The sequence below is a fragment of the Lemur catta genome, chromosome 15, assembly GCF_020740605.2.
Source record: "Lemur catta isolate mLemCat1 chromosome 15, mLemCat1.pri, whole genome shotgun sequence".
NCBI lineage: Eukaryota > Metazoa > Chordata > Mammalia > Primates > Lemuridae > Lemur > Lemur catta.
Window position 1 is genome coordinate 7726600 of NC_059142.1, and position 22452 is coordinate 7749051.

Genomic DNA, 22452 nt, shown 5'->3' on the forward strand with positions numbered 1-22452 from the left:
CCACCTGCTCTATGTTCCGGTCACACCAGCACCAACAGGAAGCATCCCCCTCCTTCCCACCCAGCATGGGTGGAGTCCGCCTCCTTTGTGTGCTCCAAGCTCCCTGTGCATCTGCTACCTCAGCCCTCATCACTGTTTTCTAACCGTCTGTTTACTTGTCTTTCTCCCGTAGAGGGTCAGGTGCTGGAAGACTGGGATTCTGGCAAGTTCCTTGGTGCATCCTCAACTTTCATCAGAGACCTTGCAATATAGTAGCCTCCAAATAAGTATTCATTCTCATTCATGAATGAGTGAAAAAGAGAAAAAAGAGCAAAAGAAAGGAACAATAAAAGGGAAAAAAAGCTTGATACATCCCTAGGCACAGAGCAGGTGCTCAGTAAGTGTTCACTGATTTTAAAGAAAAGGATAAAGAAAGAAGGGAGGATGGGCGGGGAGCCGAGATCGATGTGGGTGAGCCCATCCTCTGACTTGCTCCATCTATGTGAGTTGGATTCTGTCCCCATCTCTCCTGCCCAGCACAGCGGAACTTCTGCCGTAATTCCTTTACACACTGCTCATGCCCCCACCCAGAGACACAGAAGCCACGGATGGCTGGAGGTAAAACCTGATGGCCGCGCAGCAGCTGCTAAGCCAATGCTAGGTTGGACCTTCCTCTCTTCAGTCCTGAGTTGTCTGTTACCCCAGAGTGGGCATGACCTGGTTTATCTGCCTTTACCATCATAACTTTTCACGTTTCCTACCTTGTCCTGACCTGGGACAAAGTCTTTCATATTTGGAGAAATCCCAATAATCTAGCAATACGTGTATTCCCTCAAAGGTATATTGCTCCTGGACGCTGTTACAGATACGCTCTCTCCTGCTCAGAACCAGCACCTTAACTGTTCTTCCGATCTAAGAGCAGGACCGAGACTGCACGAGGCCCTGTGTAGGTCTGGCAGTCTGCAGGGAGTGAACCAGGGCTCGGGGCCCTTCCCCGTCAAGTCTCATTCTGTGCGCCCCCACAAGGGGACTAAAAGCCTTCTGAACATTGTGAAATATAAAGGAAGAAAGCTATATGTTGTACCATAATTGTTTCCCAGGATGATACGGTTTTTGAGAGCTGACTTTCCCAGGAAGTCATTGAAGTTTTCTCATTAAAATCAGACTTATGATATTTTTGCAGTCCAGCGGGTTTTCTCAGGATGTAGTCAGGCCCAAACCAGTCAACCTTCACAGCAACTGATTCCTGAGCTTCAGGGCAGTTCCACAACTATCTGAGGTGTCGAGTTTGAGCTGCCTCTCCCTGCACAGAATACCAGGCTCTGCACAGACTTAAGGGCTCATCGAATGTCTGTGGCGTTGAGATGTCAAAAGCATTTCCCGAAAGGTGGGAACTCCATAATCCGGGAGGCAGTCATTTCAGAAATCCTGCCTAAGTGGTCTTTCTAGAAGAAACTTGCTAAGATGGAAAAACCATCTGTTACTCTAACTTCTTTTTTCTAAAAGTCGGACTCAGGGACAAAGAGGAGAGGAGATGGTAGGGGGACTCAGCCTCCCTGCGTTCCTGGGGTAGCCAGGGAGCCTTGCCTTTTTCTCGATCTCCGCGGCAGTCTGCTTGGTGACCTCGAGGCTCCCAACCAAGGCTGTGTCTCCCAGGAAGTTCCCAGATGCTGAGGAGAGGCGAGAAAGCAGGTTGTCTTCCAGCGTCTTGAGGGTGATTTTGAATCCATTCTGCTGTTTCGTGAGATCAGACTGCAAACATCAAGCAAGAAGGAGTCAGGCATAGATGCCCAAAGCACCCAACTCTCGGGATAGGTCTGAATGAAGAAACGAGCACGGGGCCAGAGTCCCTTCCCGTAGAGATGGCAAACTGGAGGCGGAAAGCAGAGCGCTTGAGACCACGAGCAGAAGAGGCAGCAGGTGAGCCAAAGCCCGACTGCACCATATGCCAGGCACGGGACCCTGGGCCAGTGACCCTCGTTACACTCCCAGGGCCTCAGTGGGGACAGTCCCCGTGCCTCTCGCAGGATTTTTGTGCTGTGCTTAACACAGCGCTGACACAGTCAGCGTTCCCTAAATGGAACTTATTTCTGTGACTAGGAGGTAGAGTCTAGCTCTAGTTCTCTGGAGGGTCCTCTCTATCGACACTTTACTGCCCCCAGATAAACAGCTCTCCTAAGAATTACTGTTTTTTTGGAAAACAAAACAAAACAAAAAACAATAGAAACAGGCTTGTTACAGTTTAGACAAGATCGTTGCAAGCAGGCTCCTCCAGGGCTGGAGCCGGTGCTGGTATCCAAGCAGATCTCAGCTCACCTTCCCTTTCTGAGTGTTTGTTCCGCACCCTAAAGCACTGGACACTTTGTATTTTTATTTTCGGGGGTGGGGAGTTAACTTCAGGCGGCTGTAGTTTCTTTGCCTTTGTACAGCCTTTGGATCTACGGAAAAAACAGCTTTCCTGTTGAAATCTCCAGCTACGGCCACCCTGGCCTATCTTCTGTGTTTTAAAAACACGTATCTCAATCCTGTCTTAGCACTAGGATTTGATGTTCTCTCTGCTCAGAATGCTCCGTGCCCACAAGGGTTTTAAAGTTATTTAGAAAGTAGCTCAGGTGCCAACTCCTCACAGAATCTTTTTCTCACCACCACAGTTTGAATTAGCCCTCTAGCTTTCTGGTAGGACCCTGTTTTATTTTCTTAAAAATTCTTATCACTACCTGAATGACATTATTTATTGGTTTACATTCTTCTTTTCTTTCTTTTTTTTTTTTTTTTTGAGACAGAGTCTCACTCTGTTGCCCGGGCTAGAGTGCCGTGGTGTCAGCCTAGCTCACAGCAACCTCAGACTCCTGGGCTTAAGCGATCCTCCTGCCTCAGCCTCCCGAGTAGCTGGGACTACAGGCATGCGCCACCATGCCTGGCTAATTTTTTATATATATATATATATATATATATATATATATATATATATATATATATATACATATATATATATATATATGCTTTTAGCTGTCTGTATAATTTCTTTTCTATTTTTAGTAGAGACGGGGTCTCGCTCTTGGTCAGGCTGGTCTTGAACTCCTGAGCTCAAACAATCTACCCGCCTCAGCCTCCCAGAGGGCTAGGATTACAGGCGTGAGCCACTGCGTCTGGCCTACATTCTTCTTTTCGATGTTCCTCCATTAGACCGTAAGTTCCATGAGGGCAGGGCCATGGTTTTCCTTGTTCACTGTTGACTGCTCCGGACCTATAATCTTGCCTGTTAGAGAGTTGGTGCTCCACAGGTATCTGTGCAATAAATGAACGATTGGAGGAAGCACGGTCCCAGGGAACCCTGAACTCAATTTCTTATGCATGGGAATTTTGAGCTCAAATAATCATGTTTAAAGAGAGGACAACAAGCATGTTATCTGCTATGGACTGAATTGTGCTCTCCCAAAATTCATACATTGAAGCCGTAACTCCCTATATGACTGTATTGGAGATGGGGCCTTTAAGGAGGTGATTAGGGTTCAATGAGGTCATAAGGGTGGAGCCCTGGGCCAATGGGATCAGTGCCTTCATAAGGGAAATCAGAGAGCTTTCTGCATCTCTTCACGCATGCTCGAAGAAGAGGTCATGTGAGGACATGGCAAGAAGGTGGCCACCTGCCAGCCAGGAAGAGAGGCCTCACCAGACACCAGCCATGCCGACACCCTGATCTCAGACTTCCAGCCTCTAGAATTGCGAGAAATAAATGTCTATTGTTTAAGTCACCTGGTCTAGGGTATTTTGCTGTGGCAGCCTGAGCTGACTAAGACATGGCCCTAAAATGGTTGAACCCATTTCTGTTGTCCTTGCAGAATTTCATTCCACTGAGTTCTGGACGTGGGCGTGTGCACGTGTGTGCACTCATGTGATCAGAGGCCCTCATGGTTGTAGCCTGTGCCAGGCCCTGCTCTTGGCCACAGGAGTGTCCATTCTCCCAGCGGTCTTTTGCATCTGTTCTTCCACTCACCCCATCCTTCTTTGCCCAGCGTGGTGTTCCCAGGTGGCTAGATGGGGTTGGCATTCTTGTGAGGTCCAGCAGAGCCCACCCTGCTCAGCCCAGGGAAAAAAAGCCCCTCCCACCCCTCTCAGGGCGGGGTGCCCTGCAGGATCTAGTGGCAGAGCGTTTTCTCCCTCCCGTTCTCAGGGAATACCCGACGCACCTTCAGCTGCTCCAGGTCTGGCCTCTCCATGCTGACCACGGCAGCCAATAGCTGGTCCTCCAGGCCGTCCCTGGTCACGGTGAAGTTGATCAGAGTGGCCTGGGCCTGCAGCTCGGGCTGGTAGTGGGGGTTGGCCAGCTTGGTGTGAAGGATGAGCCGGAACTTGGGATTGTAGTCACATTCTTTGTCTCCAATTTTAATGAATCTGGAACAGAAAGGCTCATGTGAAGTTGGAGGCCCTCCTGGAAGATTTGGTCAGGGACAGATTCTAGAATCTTTTTTTTGCAAGATCATAGCAAACAGTATTGCCATATTCAGATGGATTCCTCCTAAGCATGTCTAGCATGAGCCGCAGCATCCTTCCTTGTCCTGATGTGGGAAACAGGTGTGCAGGGGGCTAGACTCTCCCACGGCCACCATGTTCGGATTTCACTGTGCAGCTCCAGGGAGAGCCGCTGCCATTGTGTCACGGTAGGTTAGCATTATATATTACGAAAAATTTCCAGCAGATGGCAGTGAAGTGTTTGGAGGAAGGAGAAACTTCCTATAGTTTGGTGCTTTGTAGGCTAGCACTAAGGCTTACTTTTTCTGATGGCTGACAGGGGAATGACTTCTATGGGAGAAAATGACTAAACAAGCAAATGAGCACAACCTAAGGACATATAAGGGCAATTTATGGCCTGGGCAGCGGGTGAGGCTCTGTGTCAAGCAGCCTCCATGACAATCATCGCTCCCTATGGTGTGAGCCGAGTGCCCTTCTCCTCCCTCTCGTTTTCCCTCCATGCCGTCTCCTCTCTCTGCCTCCCTCTTGCTAAGCCCTGGTCACGCACCGGCACCCCAAGCAGCAGAGGCTCATCAAGTTGACAAGGAGCCGAGTTCTCGGAACTCAGACAACTGGCTCGGATAAAATGCTCACACTTAAAAGTCAGTTAGCTTTTGGGCCACTTTCCCTCTTAAGTTCCTTGCAAATTGTTCCCTGTGGCCATTTAAAAGGAAGTCAGTGAGGACATGGACTGACGGAGACAAAGTCATTCCAGGAAACTTTCTCTAGGAGACCAGGGCAGCGACGTGGCCTTTTGCTGGAGCAGAGAAAGGCAGGTGCCGCAGGGAGCAACCCGACATGAGCTGAGGACAGGGGGTTCTGGGGAGAGCAGACCTCTCCACGGGTCTAACCAGGACCGTGAACCGGCTCCTCACAAGGGGTCAGCAGCACGGCTGGGTCTTACCGTCCTTTTTTAATGACTTCCCTCCCAAGCAGGGGTCCCAGCACAGGATCGATGGACTCCTCCAGGTTTTCAATCAGCACTGCAGCTCCAGCTTGCAGGGCACGCTCTATGGTCTGCAGGTAGCTGGGGAGGCAGGCATGAGTCAGGCGGTCTGTGCCGGTGGCGAGGTACGGATTCAGAGGCAATTTAACAAGACAACTGTGGCCTCTGAGGCGTGGTGGTAAACACAGAAGCACAGCTATTTGGAATGTCTCCTGTGGCCACTTTTTCTTTTCTATTTAAAGTCATATTTATGTGATTTTGTACATTTCTAAAAACAGGGAAAAATTACAAAATACAAAAAAAACATGAAAATTAACCATAAACCCTCCATCTGTCATTAACATTTTGATGTTTAATGTGTATATTTGGATGGATCATATTTTCAAGTTTAGTTTTTATATTATTAGATTCATATGGCGTCTTATATAACCTGGTTTTTGTACATAAAATGTAAACATTTCCCCATGTGATTAAATATTCTTCCATACAATTTGTAATGACTGGGTAGTAGACCCTACTGATACACCTTAATTTAGCAATCAGTTTACAACGATCTAGCTTACTTCTAACTTTTCAATGTTATATAGAGTTTAATAAACATGCGAATAGGTCAGTTTCCCCTAAATCATTTTATAAGTTTGATGTAATACAATTCTCACAAAAAATAACAATAAACCTTTACTGAACTGCACCAAAGATCTTAAAGTTAACCTAAAATGATATCCTGAGGATGGTAAAGGGAAAAAATGATAGTGAGGAAGAGGAGGGACTCATATTATCAGTCTTAAGTATTTTGTATGACTTCAACAGTACAGGTGTGTAGAAAGATGTCTTAAAGGACATCGTATGCCAAAAAGTTAGCAGTGTTTTTGAATGATGAATTATAAAAGTTCTTATTTTTCTTGTAACTCTTCCCCCTCCAGTTTTCTTTACAATGAGGACACATTACTTTTGTAATGTGAAATACCACAATAAATGTTGCTAAATATGAAGCTAAATAATTACAAGATGGTACAGTATTAAACAGAAAAGAATAAAAATCCTATTTAATAAAATAATTTAATATATAGCAAAGTGACATCTCTAATTAATCAAGGAAAGGATGGAAAATTTAATAGGTGGTATTGGAGCGACAGCTAACCACTTGGAAACTTAGTCTGTACCTCATCGAGTAGCTTAAAATATATTTAAGTTGATTGGATTTCGATGTAAAAAGAAAACCCATAAAAAACTAAAAATGTAGATGAATATTTACATAATTCCTGGAGAAGAAAGACTTCTCTAAGTATTATCTAGAGATGAAATGAGTGACAATTCAGATCAAGGCTAAAATAAAATGAACTGCAGCATGTCAAACCCCACAAATAAAATGAAAAGGCAAATGAGGTACTTGAACACTCATTTTCACTCACGTGACGAAAGAAGACCAAACATATTACTAATATATATAACACAATATTTGTATTCAAGTAACATACAATAAATCTAGAAAAGTAGTCAATGGACACAAACAGAGAATTAATCGAACAAATATTTATCGAGGGCCTAGGATGTGTCAGGCAGTGTGTTTGGTACAAGAGACATAGCAATGAGTAAAAGACACACGCTTCTGTCTAAAATATATTCATTAGTTCATTATAAAGGAATACTGTAATAAAAGTTTGGGGAGAAGGACAGGGTTATATGACTCTGTGATTGAAGATGAAGATAAAAATATATCATGTTATAACTCATCATTCTTTTCTCAACAAAATTCACTCTGCAAGAAGGATCTGTTTTAGTATTTAGTATTTTCTTTGCTTAACTGTTATTTTTAATGTTACATGTTTGATTTAAATGACACTGGGTGACCTAGACCTCTGGGAAAACATGCTTGGGATGTGGCCAGAGCAGGACACCTCACTTTGGTCGTCACATGCTGAAGTGGAGCAATCTCGGGTTTCTAAGTAAGGATGACCTGGGTTCAAAAATATTGCCTCCATCATTTTTAAAAAAAAAATTATTAACTGATATATATATATGTATATATATATGTTTTTTTTCTTTCTTTCTTCTTCTTTTTTTTTTCCTTTTTTTATTTCAGCTTATCATGGGGGTACAAAAGCTCAGGTTATATACATTGTCCATGTCCCGCCCATCCCCCTGAGTTAGAGCCTCAAGTGTGTCCATTCTCCAGACAGTGCACCTGGCACTCACCATGTAGTCATACCTCCATTCCCTCCCCCCACCCCCCACCTCCCCGAGTCAGCACCTTCAAGCATGACGTCTCACTTTGTTACCCGGGCTAGAGTGAGTGCTGTGGCATCAGCCTAGCTCACAGCAACCTCAAACTCCTGGGCTCAAGCAATCGTCCTGCCTCAGCCTCCCGAGTAGCTGGGACTACAGGCATGCGCCACCATGCCCGGCTAATTTTTTCTGTGTATATTTTTAGTTGTCCATATAATTTCTTTCTATTTTTAGTAGAGACGGGGTCTTGCTCTTGCTCAGGCTGGTCTCGAAGTCCTGAGCTCAAACAATCTGCCCACCTCGGCCTCCCAGAGTGCTAGGATTACAGACGTGAGCTACCGCGCCCGGCCAACTAATATATTTTTAATTGTAGTAAAACACAAGTAAAATTTGCAATCTTAACCATTGTTAAATGCATAGTTCAGTGGCATTCACACTGTTTTGCATCTGTCATCACCATACCTTCACAGAACTGTCCTTGCCAGACGGAAACTCTATCCCTGTTAAACATTAACTCCCTGTCTCCCTCCCCTCCCCAGCCCCTGGCAACCGCCATCCTACTTTCTGTCTCTATAAATTTGACTGCCCTAGGTACCTCGGATGAGAGGAATCCTACAGTGTTTATCTTCTTGTCACTGGCTTATTTCTCTAAGCAGAATATCTTTAACATTCATCCATCCTGTGACACGACAGAATTTTCTTCCTTTTAAAACTGAATAATATTCCATGGTGTGTGTATGCCATGTTGTGTTTATCCACTCCTCTGCCAATGGAAACTTTGGGTGCTTCCACCTTTTGGCTATTGTAATGCTGCTATGACCATGAGTGCAAAATTTCCATGACTTTTAAAATGGTATATTCTTGGGGAAATTGATTAACTTCTGTAAACCTCAGTTTCTTCCGATGTGAAACGGAACCAGTAACACTGACTTTACTGGCTGTGTGGACTAAGGAAATCACTTGGCACAAAGCCCCTAACGCCAGGAATGACACATACCAGCCCCCTAGTAAATGATGTCAGCCTCTCCTCCTCTCCTCTACTGCTGCTTCCTGTTTTCCCCATGTGTCCCAATGGCCTGGAGCAAGAGACGAGTGCCGAGATGACAAAGCTAAGCTGTGAAGGGCTGATGAAGCGATGAGTGAGAGACACTGGGGCCTGGGGCAGTGACGCCGGGCAGTGCTGGCCAGGCGCTGTCCACATTCGTGTCTCTGCATGAAGTAACCTCCCCGTCTTGCATGCACAAAGCTGCCTGGCAGGTACCAAGGGCTCTGAACGTTTCATGTCTAAGTCAGGGGCTCCCAACCAGCTGAAATACCCACTGTGCCTCAGGAGAAGGGAGTTTGGCTTGTTCTGTGTGGCTCTAGGGCAGAGGGCAGAGGTGGGGACGATGGATGGAGGATTGTTAAGGGAGGTCACTTTTGGCTAAAGCAAGGGAGACTTTGTAAAACGCAGAGTAGTCCGACAACAGGACTCGAGGTTTTGGGATGCAGGCAGTGTTTGAGGAGAGATGGGAGAGTGAACACTGGGGACGGTGGAGAAAAGACCCACGAATGGGCTGAGAGGCTGCAGCGCACAATGTCTACGAGAAAGAAAAGCAAAGACTTAGTGCCCAGGCACCTTCCATCGAGATGTTTCCTAAAGCGGGAGGACAAACAAGCCTCACGGGGAGATCAGGAAAGCAGAAACACTCCACTGGGGCTTAAAATCTGCTCACAGTGTTATGTTTTTCCCTGCACCAATGGCAAAACCGGGAACTTTTGTGCTCAGCCACTTACCCTTTCTGACCAACCTGGGTGACCCGGAGATCTTCACCGTATCTGTTCTTGATCCACTTGATGCCTTGCAGCTGAGGGTCCACCATGAGCGGCCAGCGCTCGCAGTGGACGAGGATGGCGGCGTTCTCCACGGACATGCGGTCTGCAGGGAGGCCCTGGTTCTGCCAGGCAGCCACGTCGGCGTCGTCCGTCAGCATCCGCAGGGGGTCCAGGGCCGGGGTGACCGGGATGGGAGGCTGGAGAAGAAGAAACGCCACCCCACGCTCAGAACGGAAGAGCGCTTTCCCAGCGTGGCGGGGCAGTACACAGGATTTCACTGAATGACATAACTTATTTAAAAGGAAGATCAACATCCCCCTTGAAGAGTGCTTTTCTAGCTGTGTGATTGTTTCTGGAAGCAGGTTCTGTTACAGTCCTGATGGTGTTTTTGCTCTCAACAGATGAATGACAGCAGAAATTCAGCCTGCGTGACCGGCTCTTTGTTCTTCAGTATCTTCACCGAAATCAAGTTTCTACTGGATCATTCCTGCGTTACTCTACACCCTCCTGCATGCCCTCCCCTATGGCAACAGCGCTGCTTTCCTGCTACATTTCTGCCTTTCTCCTGCCTGCCCCATGCACCAGCGCCCGGCCCATGCCCAGTGGGTTTGCTCCGCCTGCACCAGTCTGCACAAACCACTCTGTCCTCTCATCTATGTCACCAGCCTTTCAAGGGCTGAAGGGGCTTACCTTTCCCCGTCCCGAACACTCCATGCCCAGGGCCACTTGCAGGACCCCTCCCTGCAAACCCGCCTGCTGGTGCTGCCAGACCTGAGAACTCCCCGCCGCCACTGCTGTGCCCCTGCAGGGCTCCCGTGTGTGCACTAGACCCTTCCTTTTCTTCTCTGATACCCTCTCTGCTCACTTAACTCTTTTACAAGCAATCTTTTTCATTGGTGACTCATTTTTTTTCCAAATTGAGGTAAAAGTCACACAACATAAAATTAACCATCTTAAAGTGCACAATTCAGTGGCAGTAGGTACATTCACAATGTGGTGCAACCATTGGCTCTATCTGCTTCCAAAACATTCTCATTACCCCAGAAGGAAACTTCGTATGCACTAAACAGTTCCCCACATGCCTCCCCCCACGTCCTTCTATCTCCAGGTCTTATAAACTACTAATGTGTGCTCTATCTCTGTGGATTTTCCTATTCTGGACGTTTAACATAAACAGAATCGCACAATATGTGACCTTTTGTGTCTGGCTACTTCCACTTAGCATATGTTTTCAAATACCCTCTCAACCACTTCATCTGTTTCCTCTCTGAGGTTCGTTTTGCCCAGTTACCTCAAGAAAACGTCTCCAGTTCACCTCCTGTCCCTCTGTTTGTATCTGCTAAGGGCACAAATGGCCAGCGCCAACCTCCAAAGGCAAATCAGCCCCTTGGGGGTTCTTGTCCTGGGATCGGAAATGTGTTTAAATATAATTTTCCCCCATGTAATCATATGTATTCTATTTTATGTGCTCAGAAACATTATGCTGAGAAGAAATCACAGGCTTCACCAGACTGCCAAAGAAGTTCATGGTGCAAAAATGCTTAAGAACCCCAAACAAAGGCAGAACAATCCTCACTAAGCTGCTACTGAGCTCTCTTCATCTCTATTCATCCAGTTAATGATGGTTCTTTCAACAATTTCCTTTTTGCACAAGTGGTTAAGATGAATAAAATAGCAGCTTTATTTTTTGTTTATTTACTAGTACTGTGACAGTTTTTAAACCACCATTCAGCAAATCATCAGGTAAGTAGGGCTGATCTGGGACAACCATCACCATACAAACTACGTTTTGCGTGCTAAGGACCCACCTACACAAGGATTTTGGAATCCCGCCCTGACTTTACGTTGTGGACTTTTGGGCTGACTCTTACCATAGCTGACTTTTGTGAACTGAATCTCCTCAGCTGGACTGAGGACTCGCTGAAGGCATCCTGGGCTTGAATGTCTTTTGTGCCTCCCATCAGCGGGGTGCTAGGACACGCCAAATACAGTGTGCATGTGTGGACCGCTGACCGTGAGCGGTGTGAACGTGCCAAGGGGATTCACTCTGATGATAGGGTCCAGGTGTAACTTTGAATGTCCTTTAATCAGAAACTAGTATCTCCTCACTTCATTAGGTTGTGGGGAGGGGTGTTGAGGGAGGAGGTGGGAGTAAATCCACCCAGTTACACAGAGAGGACAAGCTGCACAGCCCGGGTGAGCAGCACGTGAGTAGCTATTTGTGAAAGCATGCACCATGGAAGCAGATGGAGCTGCTTTCATAGGTGTATCTGTGGGTCGTGGGCACAAACTGTGCAGCTTTGGGGCCTAGGGACAGGTGCCAGGAAGAATTTGGAAAAGGGAACTTCCCCGACTGCTCCCGTGTTGTCTGGCTCTGGAGCAGGGAGAGCAGAGAGAAGCACAGGGTTCCATTGGTGTCTCCCCGGGCTTTTCCAGCTTTGAGGAGTGCAGGAGTCGGCCTGCTGGGCAGAAGACAAGCATCCCCATGGGGGGCCTCATTAAGAGGTGAGATGCTGTGTTCGGATGGCCTAGGGCAGCAGTCCCCAACCTTCTTGGCACCAGGGACCAGTTTCCAAGGTTGGTGGGGGACAGGGGATAGGGGGAAGTGGAGCTCAGGCAGTGATGCCAGCAATGGGGAGTGGCTGCAAATGCAGAGGAAGCTTCTCTTGCTGGCCTACTGCTCACCTGCTGCTGTGGATGCCCCCACACAAGTTTCATGGAAGACAATTTTTCCATGGGTGGGGGGTGGCGGAGCTCTGCTGCCCAGTCCCTAACATGCCATGGACCTGGGCCAGTCCGTGGCCTGGAGATGGGGGACCTCAGGCCTAGGGGGCAGTGGGTGACAATGCAGGGCAGAGTGGAAGGACTTGGGTGTGCAGGCCTCATGTCCGGTGCTCAGGGGGTGGCGGGTGTGAATGTGCAAGAGGGCGCTAGAAGATTTGAGCTAGTATTGTCACGAGATCTCAGTGATGCCCCGGGCTGCTGCGATCAGGAGACGTTCAGGCCTTACGTACTTTCAGCTGGCTCAGGTAGGGTCTCCAGGTGTCGTCCATGAGGCTCTGCCGGTATTTCTTTGTGAAGAAGCCGAGGTAGGAAATGAAAGCCGTCGTAAGTAAAATGTCTCCACACAACGTCCTTTCCTGCTGTTGGAAGTTCTGCACGGCTTCTGCCCACCTCACGTTTTCAGAAGCGAGTCCTCCAACCTACCATTTCAAAGGCCAGAGAAGAGAGGACTCGTCATACCGCCAGCTGCAGAGCTGAGGGTTCAGTCTCGGGTAACGTGCATTGCACGTTTTATGGCAGGAAGACTCAGAACACCATTTATGGGGCCCTTTCCATCGGTGGGGACTTGCACTGGCTGCAGCCAGCATTGCAGAGACAAGCCCTCGCTCTGTGCTACGCGTCACGCGGGCTGTGGAAAGATGACAGGTTTGGAACACAGGCTTCCAGCTCTACCCTTTCTATGTGTGGAGATGGATACCACCCACCTCAAAGGGCTGTTGGTCATACGTGTTAATCATTTAGCAGAATGCCTGGTCCAGAAAACATGTTAGAAAATTAGGCACCTATCCCTTCTCCTCTCCTAATGCTGGGGAAATGAAAATAAATAAAATCAAGCCCACTATGAATAAATATTCACAGTGGGTGGAGAGACAGACACGGTAATGGAGACACAGTGTTAGAAGTACTGTGAGGACGTGGGCGTGTACAAAGCACCACGGGCTGCAGCACAAGTCCCGATTCCCCGGCCCACTTTGGGTTGGCACAGCTCTCCCCGGGCACATTGATCCTGGAAGGAGAGCCATCCTTCCTACAGAGGACTGTTAGGCGTATGGTAGAGCTTAGCTTCTGTGTTAGGACTTTTCTTTTATTCTTTCCTTGAATGATGGCATTATAGACTATCAGAGCTGGGAGAGACCCTAGGGATTTTCCAATCCAACCATTCCCACACCAGTTTTTAGATGACACAAAGACCAAGCATCTCGCCAGCATCTCTAGGTTTGGTAGCCCGATCATCCTGATGCCTCCAGCAGAGCCCACACTGTCTCCCGTGAAGACTGACTCCAAAAATTCTCCAGCCAGGCAGAGCAGGCTGTGCTAAGTCTGGAAACCAAGCAGGCAGCGGAATGGAAGGCAGGCCAGCTAGGGGGTCTGGCGGGCTTCTTGCACACTGGCAGAGGCACTGTCTCCAAACCAAACTGTTTGGCTAAACTGATCATCTCCAAACTGTGCAGCAGCTGGTCCAACAACAGCTGCACAGACACACACCTGAGGCGTGGCCTCTCTCCACTGAAGCATGGCTCCAGTTCAGTGATAGCTGTGACTCACTGCTTTCTAGATTTAAAAATCCAACTTTGCCATATAAACAAACAGTGGCTGGAATAAATGTAAAAAGGTATCAATTGCACTTCCCTTCACTGGTGAGGAAGACGCTGTAGAGACTCCACATTAAAGAGAAATCATGTCCAGTGGACTCTGCTTTGCAGGATCTCTGCCGGCATTTGTGATGAGAAACACAAGCCATGGAGAAGTAACAAAAAAGCCACAAATTCTTTGATACTCCTGTCATTAAGGGTTGGTGTCTATACTCTCTCCCCTTGAATCTGTGACTGCTTTGACTTGTAGAATACAGCAGAAGTGACATTGTGCCAGTTTTCAGTCCCAGGCCTTAAGAAATTGGGGCTTTCCACCACCTGTCTCTTGGAACACTTACTCTTGGAGCCCTGAGTCACTATAAGATGTCCAACTACCCTGCTGGAGAGACCACATGGAGAGTCCCCAAGACTACGTGGAAAGGGAGGGAGGTCCAGCTGAGTCCTCCCTTCCAGCCACCCCTGCCAAGGTACCAGACACGTGAAGGAAGTCACCTTGGACCCTCCAGCCCAGCCTAGCCACCAGCTGGGTACCACTGAGTGGCCCCAGTCATCACCACATGGAGCAGAAGAACTGACCAGCTAAGCCCTGTCCAATGTCCTGACCCACAGACTAGTCAGATATAATGAAACAGTTATTATGTTAAATCACTTAAGGTTTGGGTAATTTGTTATACAGCAACAGATACCCATAACACACATACCCACTTCAGATCTTCAGACTGAAGACTTGTCTTCTCAGAAAGGCCAGAGCCTTTGTATGTGTGTGTGCACACATGTATGTATGTGTGTGTATGTGTGTCTTCAGAAATGCTTTGGGTCAACAAGTCCCATTCTTTTCTGCTTCTAGCTCAGTTCCTAATCTTTGTCACACCCTTACCATCAAGCAGTGCATTGATAGGAATTTCCCAGTTTGCCTATAAAATGCTCGCTTTGTCTTTCATTGCTTCCTCTGGCCGACACCCGTGCATGTGAGCGCGACCTTGCCTTGCACGGGCTGCCTGAAATATCCCGTGCTCCCACCCTCCCAGCCATCTCTATGGGAAAACTCCTTTGACTGGATCAGGCATCCACACTTGTCTCAGGACTCATTCCCTGCACCCCAGCACACTTTAATATTTCCCCCCAAGTCAAAGAGGTGCTGAGCTGTGCTCATCTACTTTGCACCTCTGTAGCACTTGACAAGCGCAGCTAATGTAATTACAGCCTGGGTTGCCGAGGCTCATGCTCACCAGGCGGTTGGCAAGGGAGATGGTGCCTGCGGTCACTTCGGCTTCTTGCTGACATTTGAGTTTGTCCGCTGTTGCTTTCTCAAACTTGGCTGTGAGCTTCGTCAGGTTTTCATTAAGGTGCTGTTTGGGAAGGAACACAAAGACTGTTAGTAATTTCAGCCCAGGTCACATCTAGTGCTTCTGAGATGAGGATTCACGTGGAGCCGATTTTGAAGGAAGTGCTCAGTGGGGACACCCTAAGGGACTGGGGAAAAGCAGGGCTGGGAAGGAAAGGTAGCCAAAGAAGGGGCGATCTCAGGCAGAGTCCTAGGGAGGCATTCAGCTTGATCCTGCAGTGGGAGTGTGGAGTTGAAGTCCAGAGATGTCTCGACCCAAGGTGGGAGAGCGGAGCTTCTGTGCTCCAACACCTCAGTGGTCGAGGTGTTAAAGGCTATGAGGTGTGATGGACGGGGAGGTCAGGAGGGGTGCATGCATTTTCCTCTCCTTATATTAGGGAAAATGGTTTCCAGAAGCCTGATAAAGTAATGTAGGGGCTGCTATTAGAAGCAAAAACATATCAAAGCCTGGAGTTGACACAAAAATGGTCAGCAGCATCCCAGGGTGGGCCTGGGAGGACGACTGACTGCACCTGCTGCAGCTGGTCTGGGACTGGGCTACCTGGAACCCAAGTATCTCCCTGGATCTAAGGGCCTGGAAGTGTAAGTTTCACTGAATCTCATCTATTCTCTCTCATTATCACAAAGCATAGGAACAGTTTTTAGAAAGATGTAGTTTCAATTTTTTCCAACTTCGTTAAGAATTTAGAATTGAAAAACATAGCTTTTGTTTCCCTCAGAATATGTGTTTGCATACACAAAGACACAAGGACATACCACAGATACCTCCAAATATACCTCCTGTCTGTGCAATAACTGGCATTCAGGCTGCCTTGTTGGCCATCACTAAGATACAAGAGAAATCAACTTAGGGCCAGGTTCATACAGCCAAGTAGTTTGCAAAGCAGGTGGCAAGCTATTTGGTTAATGATGGCAAACTGGCCATGCCTACTCACCTCTTCTACTTCCCAAGACTCCTGTAAAATGACATGAAGTAATTAAGAAAGTCATAAGCCCCTGACACCAAGCAAATTAGTGAGGGCCATTTGGAGGGTGAGGGAGTACAGTAGATTTATGGAGGACCACACTAACAGAGGAGTGGAGACCGTGGGAGCAGGGTGGGGGAGCTGTAACTCAGAGTTGGCCACAGTTCACCAAAGGGGAAGCTGATTGGTCTGCAGAGCCCTGTAAAAACTGGAGATTGTGGAAATGTCAGGTGTGACTGAGGGGGAAGCTGAAAATAGGAGGGTTAATTGGAAGCCTATTGTTGCTGTCCCCATATCTCCATCCACATGCCCAGTATGCAATGCCACCAGGCACCTCTGTCACCAGGCAAGAGAGTTGACAGAGGCAGAGAAAAGGTGCCACATTCTGACATTTAGGACGCACCCAACATAACTCATTGGATCTTGACAACAAATCCCACCAGTCAACTGTTCTGCTCTTGCCTGCTATAATTAGCTGTTGATTGCTACTCTTGTAAACATGAAAGGATAAGAAGACATCAAATGAAAACCTACATTAAGAGAAACAAGAAGAAAAAAAGATTTGAGAAAAAGAGAGATAATTTCAGTAACAACAACAACAGCAACAGCAACAATAAAGTTAAAACCCTTCACAATTAGTGTCTCAGAGGATTCAAGATATTTCATCCATGAAACAAGAACAGGATGCTATCAAAAGGAAGAGAGAACAAAAAATCTCTTGTGGAAATTACCATTATTGTTAATGTAAAAAATAACAAATTCAAAGGAAGGGTTAAAAGATGAAAGGATAAGAAAACGTACAGTGACAAAAAGATGTGAGAAAACGGAGGACCAATCTAGGAGGTCCAACATTCAACCTGTATGCATTGCAGAAATAGATTAAAAAGAAAACAGAAGGGATATTACCATAGAATATAATAATAATTTTCCAGAGCTGAAGAAAATAAGTATCTATATGTCAGGCATAATGAATAGAAAAAGAATGACAGAGAATCAGATCTATGTAAAGCTTCAGACACCAAGAATCAAGAAAAGGTTGGAGGACTTCCAGAAAGCGGGGGGAAATGGTGCATGTACAGAGGAATGGGACCCGACTGTTCACTTCCCACCACACAAGAGCACGAAGCATTCAGTATTCAATGGCAAAAAGATTAGCAACTCAGAACTCAATACTCAGCAAAACTATTCGTTCAGTTTAGGAATAAAATAAAGACATTTCTAGACTATAATTATTCAGAAAATTTATGTCTTACTTTACTTCTGAGAACGTTATTTGAGAATGAGCCATAGCAAAATAAAAGAAGAAAACGAGAAAGAAGAAGGAATAGATGGGGTCCAGGAGTCTCCAGAATGGATTCAAGAAAGCAGTGACACATGTTTATGCTCCAGTGCTGATGGGAGCTCTAAACCAGGGACAAGGGAGAAAGACTTGGGGGACAAAAGAGACCTTCGTAGAATACTGAACAGAATGGAGAATTTAAAAATAATGGAGGTTAAAGAAACTAATAGAGAGACAGAGAAAGAGAGACAGAAGGTAGAAACTCCAGGGGGAAAACAGGTTTTATAAAAAAAGAAATATAATTACAGTGTACCACTTAAATCTGATAAGAACAATATAGACATGTTCACAGAATAGAAATGAAATTTATTGATTTTTCAGCTTTGTGAATCAGTCTACGGACAGAGCCTGGGACACTCAATTTTGGCTACAAAAGGGAATGTGGATGTTCTCAGTCTTGGCAATTATTAATACAAAGCAGGAGTCTGATAAGTAATGATAACAGAAGTTGGGAGGTAGAAGGAAGGGGGAAGGGCTGAAGGCAAGGGTAATAAACAGCTTTATCTTGAAAGTTGAGGGCTCCAAGGAAGCTGCCTCTATGTAATGGGACAGGAAGTAAAGGTTATATCCAGTAAAACTAGTTACCATAACCATATTAGGAAGACATGGGGATAGACAACTCAGCCCCAGCTAGCTAGCAGGAAGTCAACTACCTCCATAAGATATTAATACATCAAGAAATGGAGATAGCAGCATAGCACAGGGGCACAAGTCAGAAATGCAAATACGCAGAGAATGGAAACTAGTCAGATGAGTCTAGTGTTGAAAAAAATCAAAGTCAGTGGGGATTATGGCAAAATGCACAAAGCCATCTGCTTGAATGGGAAGCTGCTACTTAACTCCAGGGTCAATTAATCTTTTGATTATTTTTAGACTGGCTGGAAATCAGATTTTTACATAAAAGCTCCTGCTGTTTTAAATATTGGCAATTAATTAAATCATTTGCAAATAGTATCTGTGGGCCAAATAAAACACAGTTAAGCCTCTAGGTAGCAGGCTCTGATGTGGCCTCAACCGTCAGTTGAAATAGATATCAGAATTAAAAGGATTGCTTTTTCTCATTAGGAGTCCTTCTCTACTATGTGATGTTTTACTCTGTGTGTGACTATACACTCAATGAAAATGCCTTAGTTGTTCTTATTACTACTATTTTTATAAATTGTAACATTAACGTATGTTCATTATGGAACAAAAGAAACTACAGATTATCAAATAAACAAACAAAAAAAACACACATCCAAAATCTAGCATCCAAAGATAACCACTACTGTTAACATTTTTATGTATTTCCATTCTATGTATAGTAATTAAGTTGAAATTATATTGTACAATCTGTTTTGAAATATGCTTTACTTCCTTGACTTTATGTAGCTTGAAAATAAAATTGTTTACTTGGGATTATCCTAAGATCCTAAAAGGAAGGCTTGAGCGTGGGTGTGTGAGGCTGCAGTAGGCCGGCAATGGCCTCAGCAGCATGGAGAGAAGAACTTTCTTGCCCCGGGTGGGCCTGTGTGCTAGGGATGGGTGTTCGCCCAACTCCTCTGTTGTTAGTAGGGAGTGTCCACATTCTTGGGATGTTGACAGACATGTGTATAAGCAAAGGATGGAGAGGAGGTTGTTAAAAGCAAAAATACATTTTTTTTAAGAAAATATTTTGGCAGAAAAGAAGCGCCTTCCAAAGGTAGCCAAGAATTTTTAAGATATTCTTACTGCTTTCACAGGTTGAGTGGGCCTGTCAATGTGAATGTTGGCTACTGAAAAGGTATAAACATTTTGAAAACATTCCCTTTGCACCAACTGTTCCTTTAGTTAAAATAACTTGAGTCAAGAGTCTTTGAAAATGTAGTTCTTATTACACTTTTCTGGGAGAGACTGAAGAATATGAAAATTAGTGGGAGATATTTTCCCCCCTCAAAAGCGGGAATGGGGATGTTATGGTGTTTTGTACTTGGTGTTCTTTGAAGGGGGCCATTGTTATGGTGATTATCGCCTGTTTTAAGTAAACTGGTCCATGACCATCGGGACTTATAAAGCAAGCCGTTGAGAGGAGATGGGTCGCTTTACCAAACTATCTTTTTTAAATAGAGAGATTGGTTGCAAAGATCTTTTCAACTAGACCCTTTATCCAGAGATTTTAGTCTAACAATCAATTAACCCACGTTGCATGAGGCATGTGGCATGTTTATGATCCTACCTTTCACAATTGGTAAAACCCTCTGTATCATCACGATAAATTTGCAGCAAGAATCTTATTTGCCTAGAATGCACATGCAGATTTTAAAGATCCAGAAACTTTTTTTGGCTTGAACTTGATCACAGCAGTGATTGAGTCCGTGCACGAGGCTGCACACACAGTTGAAAGGGACGGGGGTGGGGGGTGGGGTGGGAGGCGCGCAGCAGTGGCAGAGTAGTTACAGTGGAGCCTGGAGAGGCGGGGGCAGTTCCTGCTGCCCCAGCATTGCGGGCTGGGCTCTGGGCTCCTGTTTTACATGCGTCACATCTTTTAATCTTCACAGCAGTCCCATGAAGCAGGCACTAGTACTGTGTCCATTCTACTTCAGTAAGCTGAAGTTTGGGCATTTTAAAGACCTTTCTAAATATTACAGCTTGGATTAGAACTGAGGTCTGTGGACCGACACATTTTTAGCTGCTACATTCTCCTCCAGGATTCTGATTTCTACCTGTCACTTTGGTCGTATCCATTTTAATAAGAAAGGTGAAGTTTAAGGGTGTGAAAGTAAGTAATTGAAAATCTATGTGATTGGAATTTAAAAATATTTCAAGCATTAAGGGAATGTGATTATGGGACCTGAGTCATGTGACAGGCAGCTGTAACCTTTGTTTCTCTGATTAGATTAGCATTCTTCCTTACCTACATTGCTTTGTAAAATGTTGTAAATGACTAACGGGTGCCAGGGAAGACCCATTTCCTCTTCACTGTTGATTGATCTTCCTTAGAGATTAACTTCTCTCTTACCTTCCTCACACACAAAAAGACTTCATGACCATTGGATTGTCTAAGATGGAATGTTAAATATACCCTTGGAAATTGGGAAGGAAATTGAAACAAGCTGTACGGAAAAGAAAACAACTAATTAAATTTTTGTAACTCATAAACCAGCCTTGTACAGAAAATGTTATAATCCTACTGAATTTCTTTGTTTTCTGCCTAGATAAGCAAGACCCTAACTTTTAACATTGGAGCACTGACCCTATTTCTCTGGAGTCTGTGTTTTCCAGATGGTTGTTCTCAGCTTTTTACCTGAATAGACTCTTTAAATCTGGGTTCTGATCCTTTTGATTATTTCAGGTTGACAAGGGAAATCTTCTCTCCAAATACGTGTGAACCCAAGGTCACCATTCCCATCCCCTAATCCCAAGTGAAGTAGATATAGCAATAACATCTACATGGGGTTTATAAAAGCTAATGACCCTCACAGTTTTGAATTTACAGACAAGGGACCGCCACCTAAACCACAATATGTAATTTGTGGTTTGTAGTTTATTAATAAAGGCTTCCATAAAACAATGCAGATAGCATAAAACATGCCCACATGTCCATGCTACTGAGAGTGAGACAGGCAGACAGTTGCTAGAACTGATTGTATAGTAGGTACAAATGGTGAAGCAAGGCAGCTGAAACCTGCATTTCAAAGGGGGGAAAAAAAAGAAAATCAAAATTTTAACCTTTTGTTCCTCACTATCAAATGTGCAAAAATGTTAAATTCATTTGTGGCTAATAAGATGAGAGTTGGCTCCATGGGTGATATCGTTCATCTATTGTATGTATCTGCCTGTTATCTTTTCTTCCCTCTGGGCAAAAGGAGAAAACCTTTTATGACCAGAGCTGTAAACCAATGGTCCATTGGAACTGTCTTTCTTAGCCTATACAATATTTGAGAAAGAAATGTGAAAAGTTGCCTCTATTGAAAAATGAGGAGATTTTGCATACAAATTTGGTTTTCCCACTTCTCTTTAAAAACTGTAACATTAGGGCCGGGCGCGGTGGCTCACGCCTGTAATCCTAGCACTCTGGGAGGCCGAGGCAGGTGGATCGGTGGAGGTGAGGAGTTTGAGACCAGCCTGAAGAAGAGGGAGACCCCGTCTCTACTAAAAATAGAAAGAAATTATCTGGACAACTAAAAAATATATATAGAAAAAAAAATTAGCCGGGCATGGTGGCACATGCCTGTAGTCCCAGCTACTCAGGAGGCTGAGGCAGGAGGATCGCTTGAGCCCAGGAGTTTGAGGTTGCTGTGAGCTAGGCTGATGCCACGGCACTCACTCTAGCCAGGGGAACAGAGTGAGACTCTGTCTCAAAAAGAAAAAAACAAACAAACAAACAACAACAACAACAAAACTATAACAGTAGGCATTGGGTGATGGCTGGAGGCTAGCTGGGAGGATGGAGGGAGGGCTCTGGGTTCACTCACAGTGATCTTGGCTTTGATGGCTGCCAGCTTCTCCTGGGCAGCTGTGAGGTCCAAGGTGGCTTTGCTCAGCGCTTGGCGCTTGGGTTCCACGTCACAGAACACCTCGTAGAACCTCACAATGTTGATGACCCAAGAGCAGAGGCCGGCAGCTGCATAGGACTTGGTGGCCACAAACTCCGGATTGAACTCGGGGTCTTGCAGGTATGGCCTGATGGCTTTGAGGCAGTTCTCGTGAATGTTCTCTTTGTCGAAGTTGATCAGCGAGTCCAGGAAGCCGTCCACTTTGGCCATGGTGACCTTAGCAGCCTTCCAGCTCCGGTCCTTGGGCACCTTCCCCCGGGGGGCCGTGAGCACCATCACGGCAGCACTGACGTTGCTGACGGCCAGAGGCGGAGAACCAAACGACTTCAGCTCAGTCAGGTTTGTCTGCAAAAAGGGAAGGAGATCATCAGGGGAAAATGAATGGGCTTGCCTTGTCCTTGACCACTGATGGAGTTAGGATGTGGAGTGATCAAT

At 45.8% G+C, this 22452-nt stretch overlaps 1 protein-coding gene across 2 annotated transcripts in view; it reads right to left on the reverse strand.

Moving 5' to 3' along the window:
- Nucleotides 1-22452, reverse strand: part of DNAH9 (dynein axonemal heavy chain 9) — a 313352-nt gene that overhangs the window by 66263 nt on the left and 224637 nt on the right. For both annotated transcript variants that reach the window (XM_045527160.1, XM_045527159.1), the window contains 7 exons: nucleotides 21937-22362; nucleotides 15084-15203; nucleotides 12493-12681; nucleotides 9440-9675; nucleotides 5396-5518; nucleotides 4170-4374; nucleotides 1567-1731 (listed from right to left, as the gene is read on the reverse strand). In XM_045527160.1, the coding sequence (XP_045383116.1) occupies nucleotides 1567-1731; nucleotides 4170-4374; nucleotides 5396-5518; nucleotides 9440-9675; nucleotides 12493-12681; nucleotides 15084-15203; nucleotides 21937-22362 (1464 nt within the window). The remainder of the gene's footprint in view (nucleotides 1-1566; nucleotides 1732-4169; nucleotides 4375-5395; nucleotides 5519-9439; nucleotides 9676-12492; nucleotides 12682-15083; nucleotides 15204-21936; nucleotides 22363-22452) is intronic.